The following is a 27,232-nucleotide window of genomic DNA, read 5'->3' as shown; positions in this document are numbered from 1 at the left end:
ATCACCAGTCAGTGTGGTTTAATATAAGAACTGTGAAAGAGTCCCACCACACAAAAACAAAAGTTTTAGATTTTAGAATAACAGACTTTTCAAAAATGAAATTAGTCATAAATGAGTCCTTATCAGACTGGAACGGATTACATGGAGTCCAGGAGAAATGGGACTACTTAAAAGGTGCATTATTGAAGGCAACAGAAAATTGCATTAGACTTGTCAGTAAAAGCAAAAAAAGGAAGAGACCACTGTGGTACTCAGCAGAAGTGGCCCAAATCATTAAAAATAAAAAGCTAGCATTTTGTAATTATAAAAAAACCCAGAGCAATGAAGATAAGGAAATCTACAAGATTAGGCAGAAAGAGGCCAAGCAAGTTATAAGAACTTCTAAAGCTCAGGCAGAAGAAAAACTAGCTCAGTCTATGAAAAAAGGGGATAAGACATTCTTCAGATGTATAAATGAAAAAAGGAAATTAAAACAAGGAATAGCTAAATTAAAAATAAAGGACGGAAGGTATGTAGAAGAGAATAAAGGGCTAGCGGACTGCCTTAATGAATACTTCTGTTCAGTTTTTACAAAAGAAAAAGAAGGAGAAGGACCTCCACTAGAAAGGATGACTATTAAATCGTTTGATGCATGTGTCTTTACAGAGGAAGATGTTCTAAGTTTGCTGTCTAAAGTGAAGACAAATAAGTCACAGGGGCCTGATGAGATACACCCAAAATTATTAAAAGAGCTTAGTGGTGAGCTGGCAAAACCGTTAACAGATTTATTTAACCAATCATTAGTAACAGGAGTCGTCCCGGAAGATTGGAAATTGGCAAATGTCGTGCCCATTCACAAGAAAGGTAGTAAGGAGGAATCGAGCAACTATAGACCAGTGAGTCTGACATCAATAGTAGGCAAATTAATGGAAACCCTATTAAAGGATAGGATTGTGGAACATCTAAAATCCCATGGATTGCAAGATGAAAAACAGCATGGGTTTACTTCAGGGAGATCATGTCAAACAAATCTTATAGATTTTTTTGACTGGGTGACTAAAATAATAGACGGTGGAGGTGCAGTAGACATCGCATATCTAGATTTTAGTAAGGCTTTTGACACTGTCCCACATAGAAGACTTATCAATAAACTGCAGTCATTGAGCATGGACTCCCATATTGTTGAGTGGATTAAGCAGTGGCTGAGTGACAGACAACAGAGGGTTGTAGTCAATGGAGAACATTCAAAACAAGGTCATGTTATCAGTGGGATTCCACAGGGATCTGTACTGGGACCAATTTTGTTTAATATCTTCATAAGTGATATTGCAAAAGGCCTCGATGGTAAGGTGTGTCTTTTTGCTGATGACACAAAGATATGTAACAGGGTTGATGTTCCTGGAGGGAAACGCCAAATGGAAAAGGATTTAGGAAAACTAGAAGAATGGTCAGAACTCTGGCAACTGAAATTTAATGTGGATAAGTGCAAGATAATGCACCTGGGGCGTAAAAACCCAAGGGCAGAATATAGAATATTTGACACAGTCCTGACCTCAGTATCTGAGGAAAGGGATTTAGGAGTAATTATTTCAGAAGACTTAAAGGTGGGAAGACAATGTAATAAAGCAGCACGAAATGCCAGCAGAATGCTTGGATGTATAGGGAGAGGTATAAGCAGTAGAAAGAGTGAAGTGCTTATGCCGCTGTACAGATCACTGGTGAGACCTCACTTGGAGTATTGTGCGCAGTACTGGAGGCCATATCTCCAGAAGGATATAGATACTCTAGAGAGAGTTCAGAGAAGAGCTACTAAACTGGTCCATGGATTGCAGGATAAAACTTACCAGGAAAGGTTAAAAGACCTTAACATGTATAGCTTGGAAGAGAGAAGAGACCGAGGGGATATGATAGAAACTTTTAAATACATAAAGGGAATCAACTCGGTAAAGGAGGAGAGCATATTTAAAAGAAGAAAAACTACCACAAGAGGACACAGTTTTAAATTAGAGGGGCAAAGGTTTAAAAGTAATATAAGGAAGTATTACTTTACTGAGAGAGTAGTGGATGCATGGAATAGCCTTCCTGCAGAAGTGGTAGCTGCAAATACAGTGAAGGAGTTTAAGCATGCATGGGATAGGCATAAGGCTATCCTTCATATAAGATAGGGCCAGGGACTATTCATAGGATTCAGTATATTGGGCAGACTAGATGGGCCAAATGGTTCTTATCTGCCGACACATTCTATGTTTCTATGTTTCTATATGCTCGACCTGCCACTCAGTCAAGAAGGGGAATTAGTGGGGGCTCCAGCGTTCATTTTTCCATCACATTATACTGTACACTGCTCGTTTCCATGGTTACGACCACCCTGCAATCCATCACACTATAGGATAAAGCACAAACCTATGTGCATTCCCATGGTCCCAGCCACCAGTAAATGGCATTTATAATGTAGAGAAAGTTAATACAAGGCACTTACTAATATAGTGTTATTATCCATATTGCCTCTTTTCCATCACATTATACACAGCACGTATCCATGGTTACGACCACCCTGCAATCCAGCAGCGGTGGCCATGCTTACACACCATAGGGAAAGGCTGGAAGTGTATATAGGCCAACACCTTTACCTATATTGTGCAAGCACGGCCACCGCTGCTGGATTGCAGAGTGGTCAAAAGCATGGATACAAGCAGTGTATAATGTGATGGAAAAGAGCCAATATGGAGAATCACAATACATTAGGAAGTGCCTTGTATTAACTTTCTCTACATAATAAATGCCATTTGTTGAAGTGAAGCAGCCCCTTTAAGTGTGCTTCACTTAATAGGGTTAGGCAAAAAATGTCTTGGTGCGTGCATTGCATGTTTCCTATGTGTGATAGGGACTGCATGTGTCTTGTTTCTGACTGACTTAAGAGCAGGATATCTAGATATGTGTAAGGCTACTTTCACATTTGCGGTAGCAGGGTCCAGCAGGCTATTCCAGTGGGGGAATAGCCTGCCAGATCAGTGCTTACGCTAGCCCACCGGAGGTCTGCTCCGGCCCCATTCACTATAATAGGGACGGGCCGGAGGTCCGGCCGCAGCACGGCAAACATGCCAAGAGGCGGCCAGACAAATACTACAGCGGACTTCCGGCGGCACGGTGGGCTAGCGTTAGCACGGATGCGGCAGGCTGTTCCCCCCGACGGAACATCCTGCCGGACCCTGCTACTGCAAGTGTGAAAGTAGCCTAAATTCTGCCACGTGTATGTTTGTGCATTTTGCAGTGAGTGTCTACCATCATACTTCATCTTTAATATTTCTGTTATCACTGTAAGGGCTCATGAACACGATTGTTGGTTGTTTTGCAGTCTGCAAATTTCGGCTCTGACAAACATGGATACTGGGTGTGCGCATTCCACATTATGCGGAACAGAACAGCCAGCCTCTAATAGAACACTCCTATCCTTGTCTGTAATGCTGACAATAATAGGACATGTTCTATCATTTTGTGTAACGGCCATGCAGACATACAGACACGAAATGCACACGGACTCATTTCCGTTTTTTGCGGCCCTATTGAAGTAAATGGTTTCACATACAGGCCACACAAAAAAAATGGTATGGACGCAGAAAAAATATTAGTTTGTGTGCAGGAGCCCTAAGGTGGGCCCCCAGACTCAGTTGCACTGGTGGGCCCTAGGTACCCCAGTCCGACACTGCCAACACCCATTACTTTGTAATCCCAGCAGTTCACAGATCCACGATTGACTGATCATTTATTGCATATATAACTCACACACATTCTAAGAAATGATTGAAAATGCTTATTCTCTGCTTGTCAGGAGTCATGATTTATTTCAGACGTTTTAATTCTCAGTCTCTGCACTCACAGCATGAAGTGATATTTTTACATGTGTGATACTATTGTGGGATTTAACACAACTAGACATCCATGTTTATGAATTCCTCATTGATACATTACTTCGGATAGAGCTATCGTTTTCCCACACTTTTGTACCCAAGAGATTCTTACTTATCCTTATTCAGGGGACTTCACTAGCAGAGTACTTGGTTATTGATGAAGAATGTAGACACATTAGTGATGTTTATTGTTCTTATTCCTGCTTTTGGTAAAGTTATGTCACATGAGACAAAAATATGTTCAAGGATAATTCTATATGTTTTAGTTAAAGTTCTTTATAACAATGGACATACAGTTTTTCTCTGCAATAGAGTCCCAGCTATTATAGTGGTGCTTGAAAGTTTGTGAACCCTTTGGGATTCTCTGTATTTTTCCATAAATTAGACCAAAAACTACTAACAAGTGATTAAAAAATATTAGACTTCGTCATTTATGTATTGAGGAAAATAATCCAATATCACTTGTCTGTGTGTGGCAAAAGTCTTCACATAACTGCAAATAATCATTTCTGGTAATTGTTCATAAGTAGGGATGAGCGAACTCGAACTGTATAGTTCGGGTTCGTACCGAATTTTGGGGTGTCCGTGACACGGACCCGAACCCGGACATTTTCGTAAAAGTCCGGGTTCGGGTTCGGTGTTCGTCGCTTTCTTGGCGCTTTTGTGACGCTTTCTTGGCGCTTTTTGAAAGGCTGCAAAGCAGCCAATCAACAAGCGTCATACTACTTGCCCCAAGAGGCCATCACAGCCATGCCTACTATTGGCATGGCTGTGATTGGCCAGAGCACCATGTGACCCAGCCTCTATTTAAGCTGGAGTCACATAGCGCCGCCCGTCACTCTGCTCTGATTAGCGTAGGGAGAGGTTGCGGCTGCGACAGTAGGGCGAGATTAGGCAGATTAACTCCTCCAAAGGACTTGATTAACTGATCGATCTGCAGCTGTGGATCATTGAGCTGCTGATCCTCAATTGCTCACTGTTTTTAGGCTGCCCAGACCGTTTGTCAGTCACATTTTTCTGGGGTGATCGGCGGCCATTTTGTGTCTTGTGGTGCGCCAGCACAAGCTGCGACCAAGTGCATTTAACCCTCAATGGTGTGGTTGTTTTTTGGCTAAAGCCTACATCAGGGTGAAGCTGTCACACCAAGTGCATTTAACCAGCAATAGTCTGTTCATTTTTTGGCCATATACAAAATCAGGGGCAAGCTGCGCCTGTCACCAAGTGCATTTAACCCTCAATGGTGTGGTTGTTTTTTGGCTAAAGCCTACATCAGGGTGAAGCTGTCACACCAAGTGCATTTAACCAGCAATAGTCTGTTCATTTTTTGGCCATATACAAAATCAGGGGCAAGCTGCGCCTGTCACCAAGTGCATTTAACCCTCAATGGTGTGGTTGTTTTTTGGCTAAAGCCTACATCAGGGTGAAGCTGTCACACCAAGTGCATTTAACCAGCAATAGTCTGTTCATTTTTTGGCCATATACAAAATCAGGGGCAAGCTGCGCCTGTCACCAAGTGCATTTAACCCTCAATGGTGTGGTTGTTTTTTGGCTAAAGCCTACATCAGGGTGAAGCTGTCACACCAAGTGCATTTAACCAGCAATAGTCTGTTCATTTTTTGGCCATATACAAAATCAGGGGCAAGCTGCGCCTGTCACCAAGTGCATTTAACCCTCAATGGTGTGGTTGTTTTCTGGCTAAAGCCTACATCAGGGTGAAGCTGTCACACCAAGTGCATTTAACCAGCAATAGTCTGTTTATTTTTTGGCCATATACTACATCAGGGGCAAGCTGCGCCCGTCACCAAGTGCATTTAACCCTCAGTAGTGTGGTTGGTCAAGCTGTGACACCAAGTGCATTTAACCAGCAATAGTCTGTTCATTTTTTGGCCATATACTACATCAGGGGCAAGCTGCGCCCGTCACCAAGTGCATTTAACCAGCAATAGTGTGGTTATTTTTTGGCCATATCCCAGTCTAATTCTGTCACTAAATCCATACCGGTCACCCAGCGCCTAAATACTAGGCCTCAAATTTATATCCCGCTAAATCTCTCGTTACCGCTGTCCTGTTGTAGCTGGGAAAGTTATTTAGTGTCCGTCAAAGCACATTTTTTGTTCTGGGTTGAAGTACAATTCCCAATTTAGCAATTTCATAATTTAGTGGTTTCTGCTATATCAGAGCTATTTGAAATCTATCCCTAAAAGGGTATATAATATTCAAGGTGCACATTGGGTCATTCAGAATAACTTCACACACACCCGCTACTGTGTATTTTCAAGTCTAATTCTGTCACTAAACCCATACCTGTCACCCAGCGCCTAAATACTAGGCCTCAAATTTATATCCTGCTAAATCTCTCGTTACCGCTGTCCTGTTGTAGCTGGGAAAGTTATTTAGTGTCCGTCAAAGCACATTTTTTGTTCTGGGTTGAAGTACAATTCCCAATTTAGCAATTTCATAATTTAGTGGTTTCTGCTATATCAGAGCTATTTGAAATCTATCCCTAAAAGGGTATATAATATTCAAGGTGCACATTGGGTCATTCAGAATAACTTCACACACACCCGCTACTGTGTATTTTCAAGTCTAATTCTGTCACTAAACCCATACCTGTCACCCAGCGCCTAAATACTAGGCCTCAAATTTATATCCTGCTAAATCTCTCGTTACCGCTGTCCTGTTGTAGCTGGGAAAGTTATTTAGTGTCCGTCAAAGCACATTTTTTGTTCTGGGTTGAAATACAATTCCCAATTTAGCAATTTCATAATTTAGTGGTTTCTGCTATATCAGAGCTATTTGAAATCTATCCCTAAAAGGGTAGATCATATTGAAGGTGCACATAGGGTCATTCAGAATAACTTCACACACACCCGCTACTGTGTATTTCCAAGTCTAATTCTGTCACTAAACCCATACCTGTCACCCAGCGCCTAAATACTAGGCCTCAAATTTATATCCCGCTAAATCTCTCGTTACCGCTGTCCTGTTGTAGCTGGGAAAGTTATTTAGTGTCCGTCAAAGCACATTTTTTGTTCTGGGTTGAAGTACAATTCCCAATTTAGCAATTTCATAATTTAGTGGTTTCTGCTATATCAGAGCTATTTGAAATCTATCCCTAAAAGGGTATATAATATTCAAGGTGCACATTGGGTCATTCAGAATAACTTCACACACACCCGCTACTGTGTATTTCCAAGTCTAATTCTGTCACTAAACCCATACCTGTCACCCAGCGCCTAAATACTAGGCCTCAAATTTATATCCTGCTAAATCTCTCGTTACCGCTGTACTGTTGTTGCTTGGAAAGATATTTAGTGTCCGTCAAAGCACATTTTTTGTTCTGGGTTGAAGTACAATTCCCAATTTAGCAATTTCATAATTTAGTGGTTTCTGCTATATCAGAGCTATTTGAAATCTATCCCTAAAAGGGTATATAATATTCAAGGTGCACATTGGGTCATTCAGAATAACTTCACACACACCCGCTACTGTGTATTTTCAAGTCTAATTCTGTCACTAAACCCATACCTGTCACCCAGCGCCTAAATACTAGGCCTCAAATTTATATCCTGCTAAATCTCTCGTTACCGCTGTCCTGTTGTAGCTGGGAAAGTTATTTAGTGTCCGTCAAAGCACATTTTTTCTTCTGGGTTGAAATACAATTCCCAATTTAGCAATTTCATAATTTAGTGGTTTCTGCTATATCAGAGCTATTTGAAATCTATCCCTAAAAGGGTAGATCATATTGAAGGTGCACATAGGGTCATTCAGAATAACTTCACACACACCCGCTACTGTGTATTTCCAAGTCTAATTCTGTCACTAAACCCATACCTGTCACCCAGCGCCTAAATACTAGGCCTCAAATTTATATCCCGCTAAATCTCTCGTTACCGCTGTCCTGTTGTAGCTGGGAAAGTTATTTAGTGTCCGTCAAAGCACATTTTTTGTTCTGGGTTGAAGTACAATTCCCAATTTAGCAATTTCATAATTTAGTGGTTTCTGCTATATCAGAGCTATTTGAAATCTATCCCTAAAAGGGTATATAATATTCAAGGTGCACATTGGGTCATTCAGAATAACTTCACACACACCCGCTACTGTGTATTTCCAAGTCTAATTCTGTCACTAAACCCATACCTGTCACCCAGCGCCTAAATACTAGGCCTCAAATTTATATCCTGCTAAATCTCTCGTTATCGCTGTACTGTTGTTGCTTGGAAAGATATTTAGTGTCCGTCAAAGCACATTTTTTGTTCTGGGTTGAAGTACAATTCCCAATTTAGCAATTTCATAATTTAGTGGTTTCTGCTATATCAGAGCTATTTGAAATCTATCCCTAAAAGGGTATATAATATTCAAGGTGCACATTGGGTCATTCAGAATAACTTCACACACACCCGCTACTGTGTATTTTCAAGTCTAATTCTGTCACTAAACCCATACCTGTCACCCAGCGCCTAAATACTAGGCCTCAAATTTATATCCTGCTAAATCTCTCGTTACCGCTGTACTGTTGTTGCTGGGCAAGATATTTAGTGTCCGTCAAAGCACATTTTTTGTTCTGGGTTGAAATACAATTCCCAATTTAGCAATTTCATAATTTAGTGGTTTCTGCTATATCAGAGCTATTTGAAATCTATCCCTAAAAGGGTATATAATATTCAAGGTGCACATTGGGTCATTCAGAATAACTTCACACACACCCGCTACTGTGTATTTTCAAGTCTAATTCTGTCACTAAACCCATACCTGTCACCCAGCGCCTAAATACTAGGCCTCAAATTTATATCCTGCTAAATCTCTCGTTACCGCTGTACTGTTGTTGCTGGGCAAGATATTTAGTGTCCGTCAAAGCACATTTTTTGTTCTGGGTTGAAATACAATTCCCAATTTAGCAATTTCATAATTTAGTGGTTTCTGCTATATCAGAGCTATTTGAAATCTATCCCTAAAAGGGTATATAATATTCAAGGTGCACATTGGGTCATTCAGAATAACTTCACACACACCCGCTACTGTGTATTTCCAAGTCTAATTCTGTCACTAAACCCATACCTGTCACCCAGCGCCTAAATACTAGGCCTCAAATTTATATCCCGCTAAATCTGTCCCTAGTGCTGTAGCTGGGCGAGTTATTTAGTGTCCGTTCAAGCACATTTCTTGTTCTGGGTTGAAATACAATTCCCAATTTAGCAATTTCATAATTTAGTGGTTTCTGCTATATCAGAGCTATTTGAAATCTATCCCTAAAAGGGTATATAATATTCAAGGTGCACATAGGGTCATTCAGAATAACTTCACACACCCGCTACTGTGCATTTCCAAATCTAATTCTGTCACTAAACCCATACCTGTCACCCAGCGCCTAAATACTAGGCCTCAAATTTATATCCCGCTAAATCTCTCGTTACCGCTGTCCTGTTGTGGCTGGGAAAGTTATTTAGTGTCCGTCAAAGCACATTTTTTGTTCTGGGTTGAAATACAATTCCCAATTTAGCAATTTCATAATTTAGTCGTTTCTGCTATATCAGAGCTATTTGAAATCTATCCCTAAAAGGGTAGATCATATTGAAGGTGCACATAGGGTCATTCAGAATAACTTCACACACACGCTTCTGTGCATTTCCAAGTCTAATTCTGTCACTAAATCCATACCGGTCACCCAGCGCCTAAATACTAGGCCTCAAATTTATATCCCGCTGAATTTGAATACAATACATTGGGCCAAATAATATATTTGTTGTTGTGGTGAACCATAACAATGAGAAAAACATCTAGTAAGGGACGCGGACGTGGACATGGTCGTGGTGGTGTTAGTGGACCCTCTGGTGCTGGGAGAGGACGTGGCCGTTCTGCCACATCCACACGTCCTAGTGTACCAACTACCTCAGGTCCCAGTAGCCGCCAGAATTTACAGCGATATATGGTGGGGCCCAATGCCGTTCTAAGGATGGTAAGGCCTGAGCAGGTACAGGCATTAGTCAATTGGGTGGCCGACAGTGGATCCAGCACGTTCACATTATCTCCCACCCAGTCTTCTGCAGAAAGCGCACAGATGGCGCCTGAAAACCAACCCCATCAGTCTGTCACATCACCCCCATGCATACCAGGGAAACTGTCTCAGCCTCAAGTTATGCAGCAGTCTCTTATGCTGTTTGAAGACTCCGCTGGCAGGGTTTCCCAAGGGCATCCACCTAGCCCTTCCCCAGCAGTGAAAGACATAGAATGCACTGACGCACAACCACTTATGTTTCCTGATGATGAGGACATGGGAATACCACCTCAGCATGTCTCTGATGATGACGAAACACAGGTGCCAACTGCTGCGTCTTTCTGCAGTGTGCAGACTGAACAGGAGGTCAGGGATCAAGACTGGGTGGAAGACGATGCAGGGGACGATGAGGTCCTAGACCCCACATGGAATGAAGGTCGTGCCACTGACTTTCACAGTTCGGAGGAAGAGGCAGTGGTGAGACCGAGCCAACAGCGTAGCAAAAGAGGGAGCAGTGGGCAAAAGCAGAACACCCGCCGCCAAGAGACTCCGCCTGCTACTGACCGCCGCCATCTGGGACCGAGCACCCCAAAGGCAGCTTCAAGGAGTTCCCTGGCATGGCACTTCTTCAAACAATGTGCTGACGACAAGACCCGAGTGGTTTGCACGCTGTGCCATCAGAGCCTGAAGCGAGGCATTAACGTTCTGAACCTGAGCACAACCTGCATGACCAGGCACCTGCATGCAAAGCATGAACTGCAGTGGAGTAAACACCTTAAAACCAAGGAAGTCACTCAGGCTCCCCCTGCTACCTCTTCTGCTGCTGCCGCCTCGGCCTATTCTGCTGCTGCCGCCTCGGCCTCTTCCTCCGCCTCTGGAGGAACGTTGGCACCTGCCGCCCAGCAAACAGGGGATGTACCACCAACACCACCACCACCACCTCCGTCACCAAGCGTCTCAACCATGTCACACGCCAGCGTTCAGCTCTCCATCTCACAAACATTTGATAGAAAGCGTAAATTCCCACCTAGCCACCCTCGATCCCTGGCCCTGAATGCCAGCATTTCTAAACTACTGGCCTATGAAATGCTGTCATTTAGGCTGGTGGACACAGACAGCTTCAAACAGCTCATGTCGCTTGCTGTCCCACAGTATGTTGTTCCCAGCCGGCACTACTTCTCCAAGAGAGCCGTGCCTTCCCTACACAACCAAGTATCCGATAAAATCAAGTGTGCACTGCGCAACGCCATCTGTAGCAAGGTCCACCTAACCACAGATACGTGGACCAGTAAGCACGGCCAGGGACGCTATATCTCCCTAACTGCACACTGGGTAAATGTAGTGGCAGCTGGGCCCCAGGCGGAGAGCTGTTTGGCGCACGTCCTTCCGCCGCCAAGGATCGCAGGGCAACATTCTTTGCCTCCTGTTGCCACCTCCTCCTTCTCGGCTTCCTCCTCCTCTTCTTCCACCTGCTCATCCAGTCAGCCACACACCTTCACCACCAACTTCAGCACAGCCCGGGGTAAACGTCAGCAGGCCATTCTGAAACTCATATGTTTGGGGGACAGGCCCCACACCGCACAGGAGTTGTGGCGGGGTATTGAACAACAGACCGACGAGTGGTTGCTGCCGGTGAGCCTCAAGCCCGGCCTGGTGGTGTGTGATAATGGGCGAAATCTCGTTGCAGCTCTGGGACTAGCCAATTTGACGCACATCCCTTGCTTGGCGCATGTGCTGAATTTGGTGGTGCAGAAGTTCATTCACAACTACCCCGACATGTCAGAGCTGCTGCATAAAGTGCGGGCCGTCTGTTCGCGCTTCCGGCGTTCACATCCTGCCGCTGCTCGCCTGTCTGCGCTACAGCGTAACTTTGGCCTTCCCGCTCACCGCCTCATATGCGACGTGCCCACCAGGTGGAACTCCACCTTGCACATGCTGGACAGACTGTGCGAGCAGCAGCAGGCCATAGTGGAGTTTCAGCTGCAGCACGCACGGGTCAGTCGCACTACAGAACAGCACCACTTCACCACCAATGACTGGGCCTCCATGCGAGACCTGTGTGCCCTGTTGCGCTGTTTTGAGTACTCCACCAACATGGCCAGTGGCGATGACACCGTTATCAGCGTTACAATACCACTTCTATGTCTCCTTGAGAAAACACTTAGGGCGATGATGGAAGAGGAGGTGGCCCAGGAGGAGGAGGAGGAGGAGGAGGAAGAGGGGTCATTTTTAGCACTTTCAGGCCAGTCTCTTCGAAGTGACTCAGAGGGAGGTTTTTGGCAACAGCAGAGGCCAGGTACAAATGTGGCCAGCCAGGGCCCACTACTGGAGGACGAGGAGGACGAGGATGAGGAGGAGGTGGAGGAGGATGAGGATGAAGCATGGTCACAGCGGGGTGGCACCCAACGCAGCTCGGGTCCATCACTGGTGCGTGGCTGGGGGGAAAGGCAGGACGATGACGATACGCCTCCCACAGAGGACAGCTTGTCCTTACCCCTGGGCAGCCTGGCACACATGAGCGACTACATGCTGCAGTGCCTGCGCAACGACAGCAGAGTTGCCCACATTTTAACCTGTGCGGACTACTGGGTTGCCACCCTGCTGGATCCACGCTACAAAGACAATGTGCCCACCTTACTTCCTGCACTGGAGCGTGATAGGAAGATGCGCGAGTACAAGCGCACGTTGGTAGACGCGCTACTGAGAGCATTCCCAAATGTCACAGGGGAACAAGTGGAAGCCCAAGGCCAAGGCAGAGGAGGAGCAAGAGGTCGCCAAGGCAGCTGTGTCACGGCCAGCTCCTCTGAGGGCAGGGTTAGCATGGCAGAGATGTGGAAAACTTTTGTCAACACGCCACAGCTAACTGCACCACCACCTGATACGCAACGTGTTAGCAGGAGGCAACATTTCACTAACATGGTGGAACAGTACGTGTGCACACCCCTCCACGTACTGACTGATGGTTCGGCCCCATTCAACTTCTGGGTCTCTAAATTGTCCACGTGGCCAGAGCTAGCCTTTTATGCCTTGGAGGTGCTGGCCTGCCCGGCAGCCAGCGTTTTGTCTGAACGTGTATTCAGCACGGCAGGGGGCGTCATTACAGACAAACGCAGCCGCCTGTCTACAGCCAATGTGGACAAGCTGACGTTCATAAAAATGAACCAGGCATGGATCCCACAGGACCTGTCCGTCCCTTGTCCAGATTAGACATTAACTACCTCCCCATAACCATATATTATTGGACTCCAGGGCACTTCCTCATTCAATCCTATTTTTATTTTCATTTTACCATTATATTGCAAGGCTACCCAAAGTTGAATGAACCTCTCCTCTGCCTGTGTGCTAGGCCTAAATATATGCCAATGGATTGTTGCAGTGGTGGCTGACGTGAAGCCTCATTCTCTGCTATGACATGCAGACTGATTCTCTGGTGACATGAAGCCAGATTGTCTGTTACGGGACCTCTCTCCTCTGCCTGGGTGCTGGGCCTGAATTTATGACAATGGACTGTTGCAGTGGTGGGTGACGTGAAGCCTGATTCTCTGCTATGACATGCAGACTGATTCTCTGGTGACATGAAGCCAGATCCTCTGTTACGGGACCTCTCTCCTCTGCCTGGGTGCTGGGCCTAAATTTATGAAAATGGACTGTTGCAGTGGTGGGTGACGTGAAGCCTCATTCTCTGCTATGACATGCAGACTGATTCTCTGCTGACATGAAGCCAGATCGTCTGTTACGGGACCTCTCTCCTCTGCCTGGGTGCTGGGCCTAAATTTATGAAAATGGACTCTTACAGTGGTGGGTGACGTGAAGCCTGATTCTCTGCTATGACATGAAGACTGATTCTCTGCTGACATGAAGCCAGATCCTCTGTTACGGGACCTCTCTCCTCTGCCTGGGTGCTGGGCCTAAATATCTGACAATGGACTGTTGCATTGGTGGCTGACGTGAAGCCTGATTCTCTGCTATGATATGAAGACTGATTCTCTGCTGACATGAAGCCAGATTGTCTGTTACGGGACCTCTCTCCTCTGCCTGTGTGCTAGGCCTAAATATATGCCAATGGATTGTTGCAGTGGTGGCTGACGTGAAGCCTGATTCTCTGCTATGACATGCAGACTGATTCTCTGGTGACATGAAGCCAGATCCTCTGTTACGGGACCTCTCTCCTCTGCCTGGGTGCTGGGCCTAAATTTATGAAAATGGACTGTTGCAGTGGTGGGTGACGTGAAGCCTGATTCTCTGCTATGACATGCAGACTGATTCTCTGGTGACATGAAGCCAGATCCTCTGTTACGGGACCTCTCTCCTCTGCCTGGGTGCTGGGCCTAAATATCTGACAATGGACTGTTGCATTGGTGGCTGACGTGAAGCCTGATTCTCTGCTATGACATGCAGACTAATTCTCTGCTGACATGAAGCCAGATTGTCTGTTACGGGACCTCTCTCCTCTGCCTGGGTGCTGGGCCTAAATTTATGAAAATGGACTGTTGCAGTGGTGGGTGACGTGAAGCCTGATTCTCTGCTATGACATGAAGACTGATTCTCTCCTGACATGAAGCCAGATTGTCTGTTACGGGACCTCTCTCCTCTGCCTGGGTGCTGGGCCTAAATTTATGAAAATGGACTGTTACAGTGGTGGGTGACGTGAAGCCTGATTCTCTGCTATGATATGAAGACTGATTCTCTGCTGACATGAAGCCAGATTGTCTGTTACGGGACCTCTCTCCTCTGCCTGGGTGCTGAGCCTAAATTTATGAAAATGGACTCTTACAGTGGTGGGTGACGTGAAGCCTGATTCTCTGCTATGACATGAAGACTGATTCTCTGCTGACATGAAGCCAGATCCTCTGTTACGGGACCTCTCTCCTCTGCCTGGGTGCTGGGCCTAAATATCTGACAATGGACTGTTGCATTGGTGGCTGACGTGAAGCCTGATTCTCTGCTATGATATGAAGACTGATTCTCTGCTGACATGAAGCCAGATTGTCTGTTACGGGACCTCTCTCCTCTGCCTGTGTGCTAGGCCTAAATATATGCCAATGGATTGTTGCAGTGGTGGCTGACGTGAAGCCTGATTCTCTGCTATGACATGCAGACTGATTCTCTGGTGACATGAAGCCAGATCCTCTGTTACGGGACCTCTCTCCTCTGCCTGGGTGCTGGGCCTAAATATATGAAAATGGACTGTTGCAGTGGTGGGTGACGTGAAGCCTGATTCTCTGCTATGACATGCAGACTGATTCTCTGGTGACATGAAGCCAGATCCTCTGTTACGGGACCTCTCTCCTCTGCCTGGGTGCTGGGCCTAAATTTATGAAAATGGACTGTTGCAGTGGTGGGTGACGTGAAGCCTGATTCTCTGCTATGACATGAAGACTGATTCTCTGCTGACATGAAGCCAGATCCTCTGTTACGGGACCTCTCTCCTCTGCCTGGGTGCTGGGCCTAAATATCTGACAATGGACTGTTGCATTGGTGGCTGACGTGAAGCCTGATTCTCTGCTATGACATGCAGACTGATTCTCTGCTGACATGAAGCCAGATTGTCTGTTACGGGACCTCTCTCCTCTGCCTGTGTGCTAGGCCTAAATATATGCCAATGGATTGTTGCAGTGGTGGCTGACGTGAAGCCTGATTCTCTGCTATGACATGCAGACTGATTCTCTGGTGACATGAAGCCAGATCCTCTGTTACGGGACCTCTCTCCTCTGCCTGGGTGCTGGGCCTAAATATCTGACAATGGACTGTTGCATTGGTGGCTGACGTGAAGCCTGATTCTCTGCTATGATATGAAGACTGATTCTCTGCTGACATGAAGCCAGATTGTCTGTTACGGGACCTCTCTCCTCTGCCTGTGTGCTAGGCCTAAATATATGCCAATGGATTGTTGCAGTGGTGGCTGACGTGAAGCCTGATTCTCTGCTATGACATGCAGACTGATTCTCTGGTGACATGAAGCCAGATCCTCTGTTACGGGACCTCTCTCCTCTGCCTGGGTGCTGGGCCTAAATTTATGAAAATGGACTGTTGCAGTGGTGGGTGACGTGAAGCCTGATTCTCTGCTATGACATGCAGACTGATTCTCTGGTGACATGAAGCCAGATCCTCTGTTACGGGACCTCTCTCCTCTGCCTGGGTGCTGGGCCTAAATTTATGAAAATGGACTGTTGCAGTGGTGGGTGACGTGAAGCCTCATTCTCTGCTATGACATGCAGACTGATTCTCTGCTGACATGAAGCCAGATTGTCTGTTACGGGACCTCTCTCCTCTGCCTGGGTGCTGGGCCTGAATTTATGACAATGGACTGTTGCAGTGGTGGCTGACGTGAAGCCTGATTCTCTGCTATGATATGAAGACTGATTCTCTGCTGACATGAAGCCAGATTGTCTGTTACGGGACCTCTCTCCTCTGCCTGGGTGCCGGGGCCTAAATATCTGAGAATGGACTGTTCCAGTGGTGGGTAACGGGAAGCCAGATTCTCTGCTATGATATGAAGACTGATTCTCTGCTGACATGAAGCCAGATTGTCTGTTACGGGACCTCTCTCCTCTGCCTGGGTGCTGGGCCTAAATTTATGAAAATGGACTATTACAGTGGTGGGTGACGTGAAGCCTGATTCTCTGCTATGACATGAAGACTGATTCTCTGCTGACATGAAGCCAGATTGTCTGTTACGGGACCTCTCTCCTCTGCCTGGGTGCCGGGGCCTAAATATCTGAGAATGGACTGTTCCAGTGGTGGGTGACGGGAAGCCAGATTCTCTGCTATGGAACCTCTCTCCAATTGATTTTGGTTAATTTTTATTTATTTAATTTTTATTTTAATTAATTTCCCTATCCACATTTGTTTGCAGGGGATTTACCTACATGTTGCTGCCTTTTGCAGCCCTCTAGCCCTTTCCTGGGCTGTTTTACAGCCGTTTTAGTGCCGAAAAGTTCGGGTCCCCATTGACTTCAATGGGGTTCGGGTTCGGGACGAAGTTCGGATCGGGTTCGGATCCCGAACCCGAACATTTCCGGGATGTTCGGCCGAACTTCTCGAACCCGAACATCCAGGTGTTCGCTCAACTCTATTCATAAGTCCTGCACATCAACTTGGAGGAATGTTAGACCATACCTCCATAAAAAACAACAATTCTGTTATGTTGGTGTGTTTCCTCTCATAAATTGCTCGCTTCAGGTCCTTCTACAACATTTCTATTGGATTAAGGTCAAGACTTTGACTTGGCCATTGCAAAACGTTTATTCTTTTGTAGAACAACTTGTGTGCTTAGGGTCATTAATAGATTTTCCTTTAGAATTTCCTGGTATCATTCAGCATTAATTGTTCCATCAATGATGGCAAGCCACCCTGGCCTAGATACAGCAAAACGGACCCAAACCTTGATACTACCACCACAGTGTTTCACAGATGGAATAGGTTTTTATGCTTGAATGCAGGGTTTTCCTTTTTCCAAACATAACACCTCTTATTTAAACCAAAAATTTCTATTTGAGTTCTATTTATCTACAAAACATTGTCTCAATATCCTTGTGGCTTGTCCAGGTATCTTTATCAAACAGTAGACAGGTAGCAATGTTCTTTTTGGAGAGCAGTAGCATTTTCCTTACAATCCTGCCATGCAAACCATTGTTTTTCAATGTCCTCCTGATGGTGGACTCATGAACATTAACTTTAGCTAATGTGAGAAAAGCCTTTAGTAGCTTAGAGGTTATCTTGGGTACCTTTGTTACCTTGAGGATTATTACACGCCTTACTCTTGGCGTGATCTACATTGGTCAAGCGCTCCTGGGGAGGGCAATAATTGTCTTGAATTTTCTTCATTTGTTCACAATGTGACTGTGGATTGGTGGAGTCTAAACTCATAAGAGATGTCTTTTTTAACCTTTTCCAGCCTCATGAGCATCAACAACTCTTCTTCCGAGATCCACAGAAATCTCTTGTGTTTGTACCATGATACACTTCCACATGCATGTGTTGTGAAGATCAACTTTTGATACATTCCTGTTCTTTAAAAGAAACAGTTTGCTGACTCACACCTGATTGTCATTCCAGTGACTGAAAATACCTGACTCTAATTTCACCTTCAAATTTTCTGCTACTCCTGATGGTTCACATATTTTGCCACTCACAGACATGTGATATTGGATCATTTTCCTCACTACATAGATGACCAAGTCTAATATTTTTTACTCATTTATTTGATTTTGTTATTTTTATCCACTTTTAGGACTTTGATATAGTTTTAAGTAAAATGGATACAGCAATACAGAAAATTCTGAAGGGTTCACAAACTTTCAAGCACCACTGTACCTCTAATCTGGAAACCTGAGTCATGCTGGTAGATCAAATTCTCACGTTTGGTTGTAGTGGTGCAGCACATATTCACTACTATACCACAGATGAATTTTTACATCTGGATTTCCCTCTTTGTCAATGGAGAATAAACAGCCAGAACTTTACAGTTTATATTATCCTGTACACAAACATAAACAATTAAAGTCCTATTGAAAAAAAAGACAACAGTTGTGAGCTTTGCAAAATAGCGCTTTTGGCTACAGTAAGGGACCATTTACATAGGCTGACACGCTGAGCAACAAGCGGAAACAAACATTTATAGGAACATCACTGCTGTACAGGGATTAACGTTCGTTACTATGATCATTTGTCCCCTATACAATTTTATTGTTTGCCAGCAGCACAAACACCGGTGCGCAGGACAGTGTAAATGATCGGATCACCCAACAAATAGCGTTTGCTTGTCGGCTGATTGTTGGCACATTTATTCAGGGCAGTTGTCAGGAATGACCCAGCAGAACCAAATACCACAGTGCACCATAAAATACTTCTCTATCACCATACTGATGACAGTGATACAGTTAAATTCAGGAGGCCCCCTGCGCCTGCTGGCCAGGTTCATAAGTATCTGATGCTCCTATATTAAGTAATGCAATTTGTACCTGGCCAGCGGCCATGTGGAGAGCTCAGGCAGTCCCCTGTAAGGTCTATGGCCAGTCCGTCCCTTGTGATAAAAATTATGGATGTGAACCTTAGGCTCTATTCAGACGTCCGTAGAATGGGTCTGCATCCGTTCCGCAATTATGCGGAACGGGTGCAGACCCAATTTATTCTCTATGGGGCCAGAAGAGATGCGGACAGCACACAGTGTGCTGTCCGCATCCACATTTCCTGAGCGCGGCTCCGATCTTCCGTTCCGCAGCTCCGGAAAAAAATAGAGCATGTCCTATTCTTGTCCACAATTGCGGGCAAGAATAGGCATTTCTATGGGCATTATCCGCAATGCACTACGAGCGTCTGAATGGAGCCTTAGAATAGCATTACTTTAGCAGCCTACATCTTGGTCTTAGCAACCACAGCTCGTTGAGGTAACTTACTGGTGGTACTGTTCTTATTAAACTAATTCTACAATGAAAGAAAAATTTATTTTTCTAATTAAAATGCAAACATACAAGTAATAATTACTACTAGATGCATTATTTTAATTATACAAAGAGCCATATTAACTTTTATTTATGCTAATGTAAAAAAAACTAGAAGAGAACCGACATACTATTTGTGAATGTATAATTTTGGCTGCATGCCATCATGTTGTCACAAGCCGGTCCTGCTTTATGTCACGTTGGATGTCACACTTTGTACATCTTATCTAGTTATGATAACAGTTATCTTACATTTATCGTTAACAAGATGGATAGCAACGTGTCTTGTGCTGCATGACTGAGATGAAATAGTCCAGGACTGTCAAATATGGAGGAACAGACAAGATACTCTTACAGGAACCCTGAAATTACAATAGTCATTTGTGTCACTGATGTCTTTGATCTGGTTATCTGCATTCTCTTCCTATGACTGTTTAGCTGAGAATTGTTCTCTTTTATAAACCCACATGTAGAAACATCACTCCAGGGCAGATTTGAATTGGATGGCATGAAGCACAGGCTTTGTACATGATCTCACAGAGAAGGTTTGGACTTGGTGCAGCAAATATTATCCTTTCCAATTAATTTGGTGATTTTATTCCATTTACAAGTTAAAGGAGTTCTCCGGGGTTTATCTAAACTCTGTGTTTCAGATAACCTGTGGCAGGAAGAGCCTTTAATCAGTACTTACCTTTCCACTGCACCACAGATTCCATGATCTCCTCTGTGATCCGGTGACTGGCTGGACTGGCTGTGGGCGCTTGCACTGAAGTCCTGGCAAGATGTGCACCTGTGCCTTCCTGTTCAGCTGCATAAAGTACATGTAGCTGAACAGGAACATGTTGGGAGGTCAGTGGAAGAGCCCACAGCCAGTAAGGCAGTCATATGATCAAAGCCGACATCTCCGAATCTGGCACAACGGAAAGGTAAGTGCTACCGACACTCTCTTCCTTCCACGGGTTAGCTGAAACAGAGAACCCAGAGGATTGTTCATCAATAAGAAAAATCCAAAATACCCTTTTACGGTGCAAGTTCAACTTTTGTACCCCCTACATATGCAGAAGATGGGGGCCCCATAGAATAGATCATAATGGACCCCTCAAAAATGGTCTTCTTTCACAGACATGCTTGAAAAAACAAAAACAAATTTCAAGTATTTTTCATAATATTTGCATTAGCATTTCTTGTGGTGTTTTTATTTTGATACATTTGTAACAAGCATATTGTCTGGTGCTTTGCAAGTTTTATAGAGCATCTTATGGAGAAAAATTCCATTAAAAAAACACCATACCCAGGGCATGTTGCCTTTTGTAAAAAAAAACTAAACTGAGAACGCCACCAAATGGTTACAAACAAAAACTTTTCAATAATTTCCCATGGATTTTAAATTAATGCCCCAAAAAGGCTGTTGAAACACCATTGAAAATGCCAGCAAACACTGACGCCAAAACTGAGAAACGGTGAGGGTTTATCTCCTTTACTTCTAGGTTTCTGTATTCTGTAGGACATTTGTGACATTTTAGGGAACATATATAGTGCATAAAATAGAAGAAACTTCAGCTTAAAAAAAGTGAATTTATTTTTCTTGAACAACCTTTTGGACATTTTCTTGTTTAAAGATTGTCTTGTAACGTTATCATCACTTGGCCCAAGGGTCTTATCTTCTTTTTCCAGAACATACCATATCAGGGATGATGTGACTTGTTTTCAGAACATGGTTACTCCGTCTACAAATGTGATATCTCTTCCTTTTCTCCCCACAGCCTCACATTGCTGTAGATAACTTAGACCAAATCCACGATGGAAATGGAAACAATCTTCTGCACATTGCAGCATCCTATGGACATGCTGAGTGTTTGCAGCATCTCACTTCACTTATGGGGGAGGATTGCTTAAGTGAGAGGAATGAAGAAAAGCTGACACCTGCTGGATTGGCGATAAAGGTAATAACCAAGCCAAAATTCATTGTTTTTTACTTAAAACATAATTTACAATATGCCGTTTTGACTGTCAAAAGCAGACAGGAAACGCTGGGTCATAGAATTCTAAAATCAGTGCATTAATGTGTTATCCTTTATTCTTATATTGCTGATATATTCCAATGTAATCTGACATTATTTCTACTTCTTAGGGCTTGTTCACACGACCGTGCCATGTTTTGCAGTCTGCAAATTGTGGATCCGCAAAACACGGATGCCACCCGTTTGCCTTCCGCACTTTGCGGAACGGAACAGGAAGCCCATTATAAAAATGCCTATACTTGTCCGCAAAACGGGCAAGAATAGGACATGACTCATAATTTCTGCCACGGAACGGAGAAACAGATGCGGACAGCACACGGAGTGCTGTCCGCATCTTTTGTGGCCCCTTTTGAAGTGAATGGGTTAGCACACGAGCCACAAAAAATGTGGCTCGGATGCGGACCCAAACCGCGGTCATGTGAACGAGCCCTTAGATGGGTTCTTCAGTCATTTCCTCTAATCAACCTATGGTACTAACCTGCTGAGGTAAGATGTTTGACATAGTACTTACTGACCCTCACTCCCCCGATGCCACCATCCCCACTGTACTCTCACATGCTGTGGACCCTTCTGCCTAGGTCCTAACCTGTTGTGGTCACTTCTTTTCCCATTCAGCTGCATTTACTTCAATCTACAGCATTTTACAGTACCAGAAAAGAGGATTTTAAGAATTCCCATCCATGTGCTGTGAAAAAAAACAACCTACAGCATAAAACGATCTGCAGTGCAGATTTTAAGTTTGCAGAATATATCCACAGCCAATTTCACCCTTTGCAATGGATAGGGTAAAATCCCCAGCAGGCTTTCTGCTCGCCCTAATGGCAAAATTCCACCTCATAAGACTGTACTCTTAAAAGGGACACATCACCGCTGAAGCTAGTCATTAGCTGAAGTGGTACACATGGTCAAGTCCATGTCCTGGGGCCAGACAGGTAAAACAAAAAACAAAAAAAACAAGCTGGGGACTGGAGGATGTTGGACCGGGGTCCAACATGCAGGACCAGAAAGGTGAGGAGCAGGTAAGAATGAATCTTTCAGGAGGTGATGCAGGCTAGCGGCATTCCCTTAATAGTTACTATTCAAAGAAAACCCCTTTAATGGGAGCCACTGTCTTTTTTGTGTAGTATCAAGTTTCTTTGACTGATGAAGGAGCTGGTTCTGTTCCCAAAAACATTGCCTTTCACACAAATCTTTTAATAAAAGGAGATTTAAAGACTTCTTCTGTCATGTCTGTCATCTAGCAGTAAAGTGGCGCCTGTATGTTAGATTGCTTTTTGTGCACATTTCGAACCTTGCCCCCTGAGTGCTGGTCCCTGTTTGCTACTTCTGTGTGCTTGCTGAAATTGCCTTTTTCACTTTCATACACTTCTACTACACATATATTTGCATAGCATATAGTGGTACACAGGGATGTTACTATAGGCATAGCAGCCATAGCACTTGCTATAGGGCCCAGAGGTTTAGGGGCCCAATCAGGTTCAAAAACATTGTACCTTTTTGTGGGGAATAACAATTTGGTGGCTTTTTGCTATAATGGGGGTTTTCTGATATATGCAGTTATTAGGCATACCTTTAAAGGGCAACTGTCAGCAAATTTTTACCTGTAAAACTGGCTGACCTGTTACTTGTGTGCTTGGCAGCTGAAGGCATCTGTGTTGGTCCCATGTTCATATGTGCCCGCATTGCTGAGAAAAATTAAGTTTTAATATATGCAAATGAACCTCTAAGAGTAACAGGGGTGTTGCCGTTACTCCTAGAGGCTCTGCTCTCTCTGCAACTGACGCGCCCGCTGTACTTTAATACTTTATTTTTCTAAGCAATGCGGGCACAGATAAACACGGGACCAACACAGATGCCTTCAGCTGTCAAGTGTAACAGATCAGCCAGTTTCATAGGTACAAATCTGCTGACAGATGCCCTTTAATGATTGCTACTTATGCTGATGTTTTAATTTTCTTACACTAGGTGGTGGGGTCCTCATCTCATTTTGCTATGAATTATAGTTTTGCCCCTGGTGGTATGCCATAGATTTAGATGTTTATCCAAGTTCTAGGACTTCAATATTAAATCTGTACACGCCCCACCTACCATGTGCCATTCACAATATCAAGGTCTTCTTACTGTATGTGACGGACTAGCCCCCTCAAGTACCTAGACCCTTGGGCAACTGCCACTGCACCTGTTCTAGATATATTCCTGCATAAATCATTACAAACCCCATTTTCGGTACATTTGATAACATGTAGCCTGTTATGTGTTTAGTAGCAATTTTTTCAGAAAAAAATAAATTAAAGAAAAACTGCATAGTTAGTATGTTGCTATTGCATGAATGTAATAATGCCACAATTAGAACTAAAGCCAAGCATTGCGCCTCGGTCTGCTCATATGTTTTACAACTTAGCAAGTGTAGATTTACTTTTCAGTTAAATAATATAGGGTGGCTTTTGGCCATAGTGTGGCTTTTGAAAACAGGTTCTTTAACTTAGTCCAATAAAAAACTATCACCTCCATTTAATGTGTTGACATTTGATTTTCTGCATTACTTAAGTTATTGGATACCTGCCAATTCCCCAATAAAATAGCTGTAAACCAAAGAACTTATGAAAAGAGGAGAAAATAAATGAAACTCATATATTTCCCAGAAACAGCTATGTTACAGTATATAAGGCGCACGGCTCAGTGATCTGCATTACAGTACTTGTGCCCTTTCCTACTTTATATGACTTATTTTGCATCTCCATTGTGCCGTTAGAGAGCTCTTAAACAATAGCCCAGATCTACTAATCCTGTAGATGGTATAAGCGTAGACAGGCCGTCTAGACCGGCACCAGATTTATCACAGGGGCTCAGACTGGATGATGACTGTGGTGCCGGGAGAGACACTTTTCTCTGACTCTATAGCAGCTATTGCTTGGCTTAATTTGAGACTGGTTTTTATGCCAGATTTGTGATGCAAATTTGGTACAAAATGTTGCATTTTATGCATTTTAAGCTCCAACCCGTCTGATAAAAATACAGCAACTGTAGGTGCGCCAAATAGCTGCACTGTTCTCCGCTGCTTCCGGTCCCTGCAGGACAAAGAAGTGGCTTAGACCTGTGACTACCAATCATAGGTCTCAGTGGCTTGAATGGTAAATCACTATGACTGCTGAGGCCTCTGGTTGGCCACAGTGGTCACGGGGACTGGAAGTGGCCTGGAATGGCACATTGGTAGGATCATGGACAGGTGAGTGGGCTTTTTTATGTTCAGGAGAACAAGATTTGTCAACCCTTTTAACTACTGAAATGTATTATTAATTGGTTTTTAGGTGTATTCACATAATGCAGTTGAGATGCCGTTAAAACCTGCATCAAAACTGCATGTCAGTGTGCAATTGTGGCTCATATTTGTATAATTAACATGAAACCAGGAATTAAATGAGACCATACACACCCAGTGGGACCTGTCAAGGTCAGCACACTTACCTGCTCCCAGATGCTGGGTTCCAGTTATATGGGTCCACGGCTGTTTTCACGTGGGCTTCAATCCCCACATGTAAGCTTCCGAGTGGAACAGGTAAGTATGCCCTGCTGGGTGGGGGAGGGGCCTATTTAAAAAGCACCTAACAGTTGGACAACCCTTTTAACCCCTTCCTGACAATTTTCTGGTTTTGTATTGTACGGTAACTCCCTGCCTTCCAGGAGCCATAACTGTATGAGGGCTTGTTTTTTGCGGGACAAGTTGTACTTTCTAGTGGTTCCATATGATGTAGTGGGAACCTGGAAAATGGGGTGGAATAAAAAAAATAAGCTATTCCATAGTTTTATGGGTTTCGTCTTTATGGTGTTTTCTTTGTAGTAAAACGGACATGTCAGCTTCATTCTTTTGGTCAGTACGATTATAGTGATACCACATTTATATACAGTAGTTTTTCTTGTGTTACTAATACTAAAAAAATTAAAACTTTGGGAACAATAATATGCATTGCCATATTTAGACCCCCATAACTTTTTTTTTTGTAGTTTACAGAACTGGATGAGGGCTCATTTTTTGATGGGTGATCTGTAGTTTTTATTGCAGTTTTTTATTTTGGGTGTGTAGGACATTTTGATCACTTTTTATTACATTTTTTTTGGTAGGCGAAGTGACAAAAAATGTTTGTTACATAGTTTACCATATGAGATAAATACATTTATATTTTAATAGTACAGGCGTTTTGCGACAAGGAAATGACTATTATCTTTATTTTTATATTGTTTGTTTATTTTTAATGGGGAAAGGAAGGTGATTAAAATTTTTATATTGTTTTATTTACTTTTAACTTTTAATTTTTTTTTACATTTTTTTAAGGCCCCCAAGGGGAGTTTTACATGTAGTCGTCACATTACTTCTACCATAGACTGCAGTGATTTACTATTGCAGTCTATGGGAGATTCTTTATGTTACTATGGAACCCTGCCACTGTGACAGTTCTCAGAGCCGCCACAGCAAATGAACAGCATCCGCCGATTTCAGCCTAGGGGAGCCATTTGGGCCCAGGGAATTCAGTGCTCCCAAGAAAAGATCTCGCAGATGCTGTGGTCATTTCATTAAGCCCCAAAATGTATACAGTGAATATTAAAAGACCATATACAGAGTATGCTGTCACATTCTTTTTGGTTCTGAAGATTGTGTAGACACACCCGAAATAGAACACTCATTTGTCTGTCATGAACCAGCGGGTGTGAACCCACTGAGCCACATGTCCTACCTTCTCTAAGGGTGTTGTCTAAGTGAACCCCTCGATCGTCACAGTACCCCTAATGGTGGGGATAGACTTTCCTGAGAGGAACACCAGGTTGCTACCTCTTGAGAAGGATTGACACAAAAGGCAGCTGGTCCAGGTGGACCAGGAGGTACCTGAGCAAGTCAGCAGGCCGAGTCGTAACCAGGAGCAACAGTGCAGGACCGAAGGATGAGGCAGAGGCGAAGTCAAACTAGCAATAGGTCAGGGCAGTTGGTGCAGGTACAGGTCAGGCAATCCAGGTCAGCAACAGAAGAGTCAAGGCAAGCAGGGAGGGATCAAACAGGTAGCAGAGTCCAGAAACACAAGCACAAGTCAGGTACACAGGAACACAAGCAGAAATAACAACAACCTAGCAGGACACAAGGACCTTGACGCTGAGGCATCTGGAAAGGGGGCTGTGCAGAAGGGCTAGGATTGGTTAGCGAGGTGACATGATCCAACCCATAAAGGACAGGAAGTGACATCCGCCAGCCCTTAAGGAAGTGCTGCAGGGAACAAACAGCAAGCATGCTGTGGCCCTGGCTGAAAGAAAACTGTGGAGTTGATCCCAGAACAACAGTACCTACACAGACAGGGCCCAGGACTGCAGCGGTGAATGGGAAAGCACTGGCAGCATATCACCGCTGAACATGGCACCCGGGACCTCGGCGGTAAGCAGGGGAACAGCGGAATACAGGAGCCACTGTTACATTGTCAATTTATTCATACATATTCATGAGGAATAATAGAGGAACAGCACAACACAGAGTTCCAGCATTGTTATGTGGAGTGCAAATATGTACTAAACTAGTCAGTTGACACGTCCTATCCCAAGTCATGATTTAAGCCATAGAGTACCCATGGGTGTTAACTCAATGTTGATTTTCCATACCACTGTTACTTATTATAGAGACTGTACATAAATACCATATTGCAATTCATGTCAAACTATTTTAAATTTGCAGAAGCAAAATATGTTGATTATAAATGGTGCTTAAAGTCATTTTAGTGGAGAAATTACTACTTTACTGGCTTGATTCATTAGCCCAAGAGTCTACAAACTGACAGGTTTTCTAATGCTTTTGCCATAAGTCATGGTGAACTTTTTTATTTTGGATTGTTTCCAAAGTGGAGTCTGTCT

General features: G+C 43.9%; 1 protein-coding gene across 3 annotated transcripts in view; it reads left to right on the top strand.

The window, feature by feature from the left end:
* Positions 1 to 27,232, top strand: part of LOC122924616 (synuclein alpha interacting protein) — a 231,610-nt gene that overhangs the window by 146,634 nt on the left and 57,744 nt on the right. For all 3 annotated transcript variants that reach the window (XM_044275887.1, XM_044275889.1, XM_044275888.1), the window contains exon 6: positions 21,089 to 21,268. In XM_044275887.1, coding sequence (XP_044131822.1) covers positions 21,089 to 21,268 — 180 coding nt within the window. The remainder of the gene's footprint in view (positions 1 to 21,088; positions 21,269 to 27,232) is intronic.

Source organism: Bufo gargarizans, chromosome 1 (genome assembly GCF_014858855.1).
Source record: "Bufo gargarizans isolate SCDJY-AF-19 chromosome 1, ASM1485885v1, whole genome shotgun sequence".
In the NCBI taxonomy this organism is placed as follows: domain Eukaryota; kingdom Metazoa; phylum Chordata; class Amphibia; order Anura; family Bufonidae; genus Bufo; species Bufo gargarizans.
This window is presented reverse-complemented; position numbering and strand designations above follow the sequence as displayed.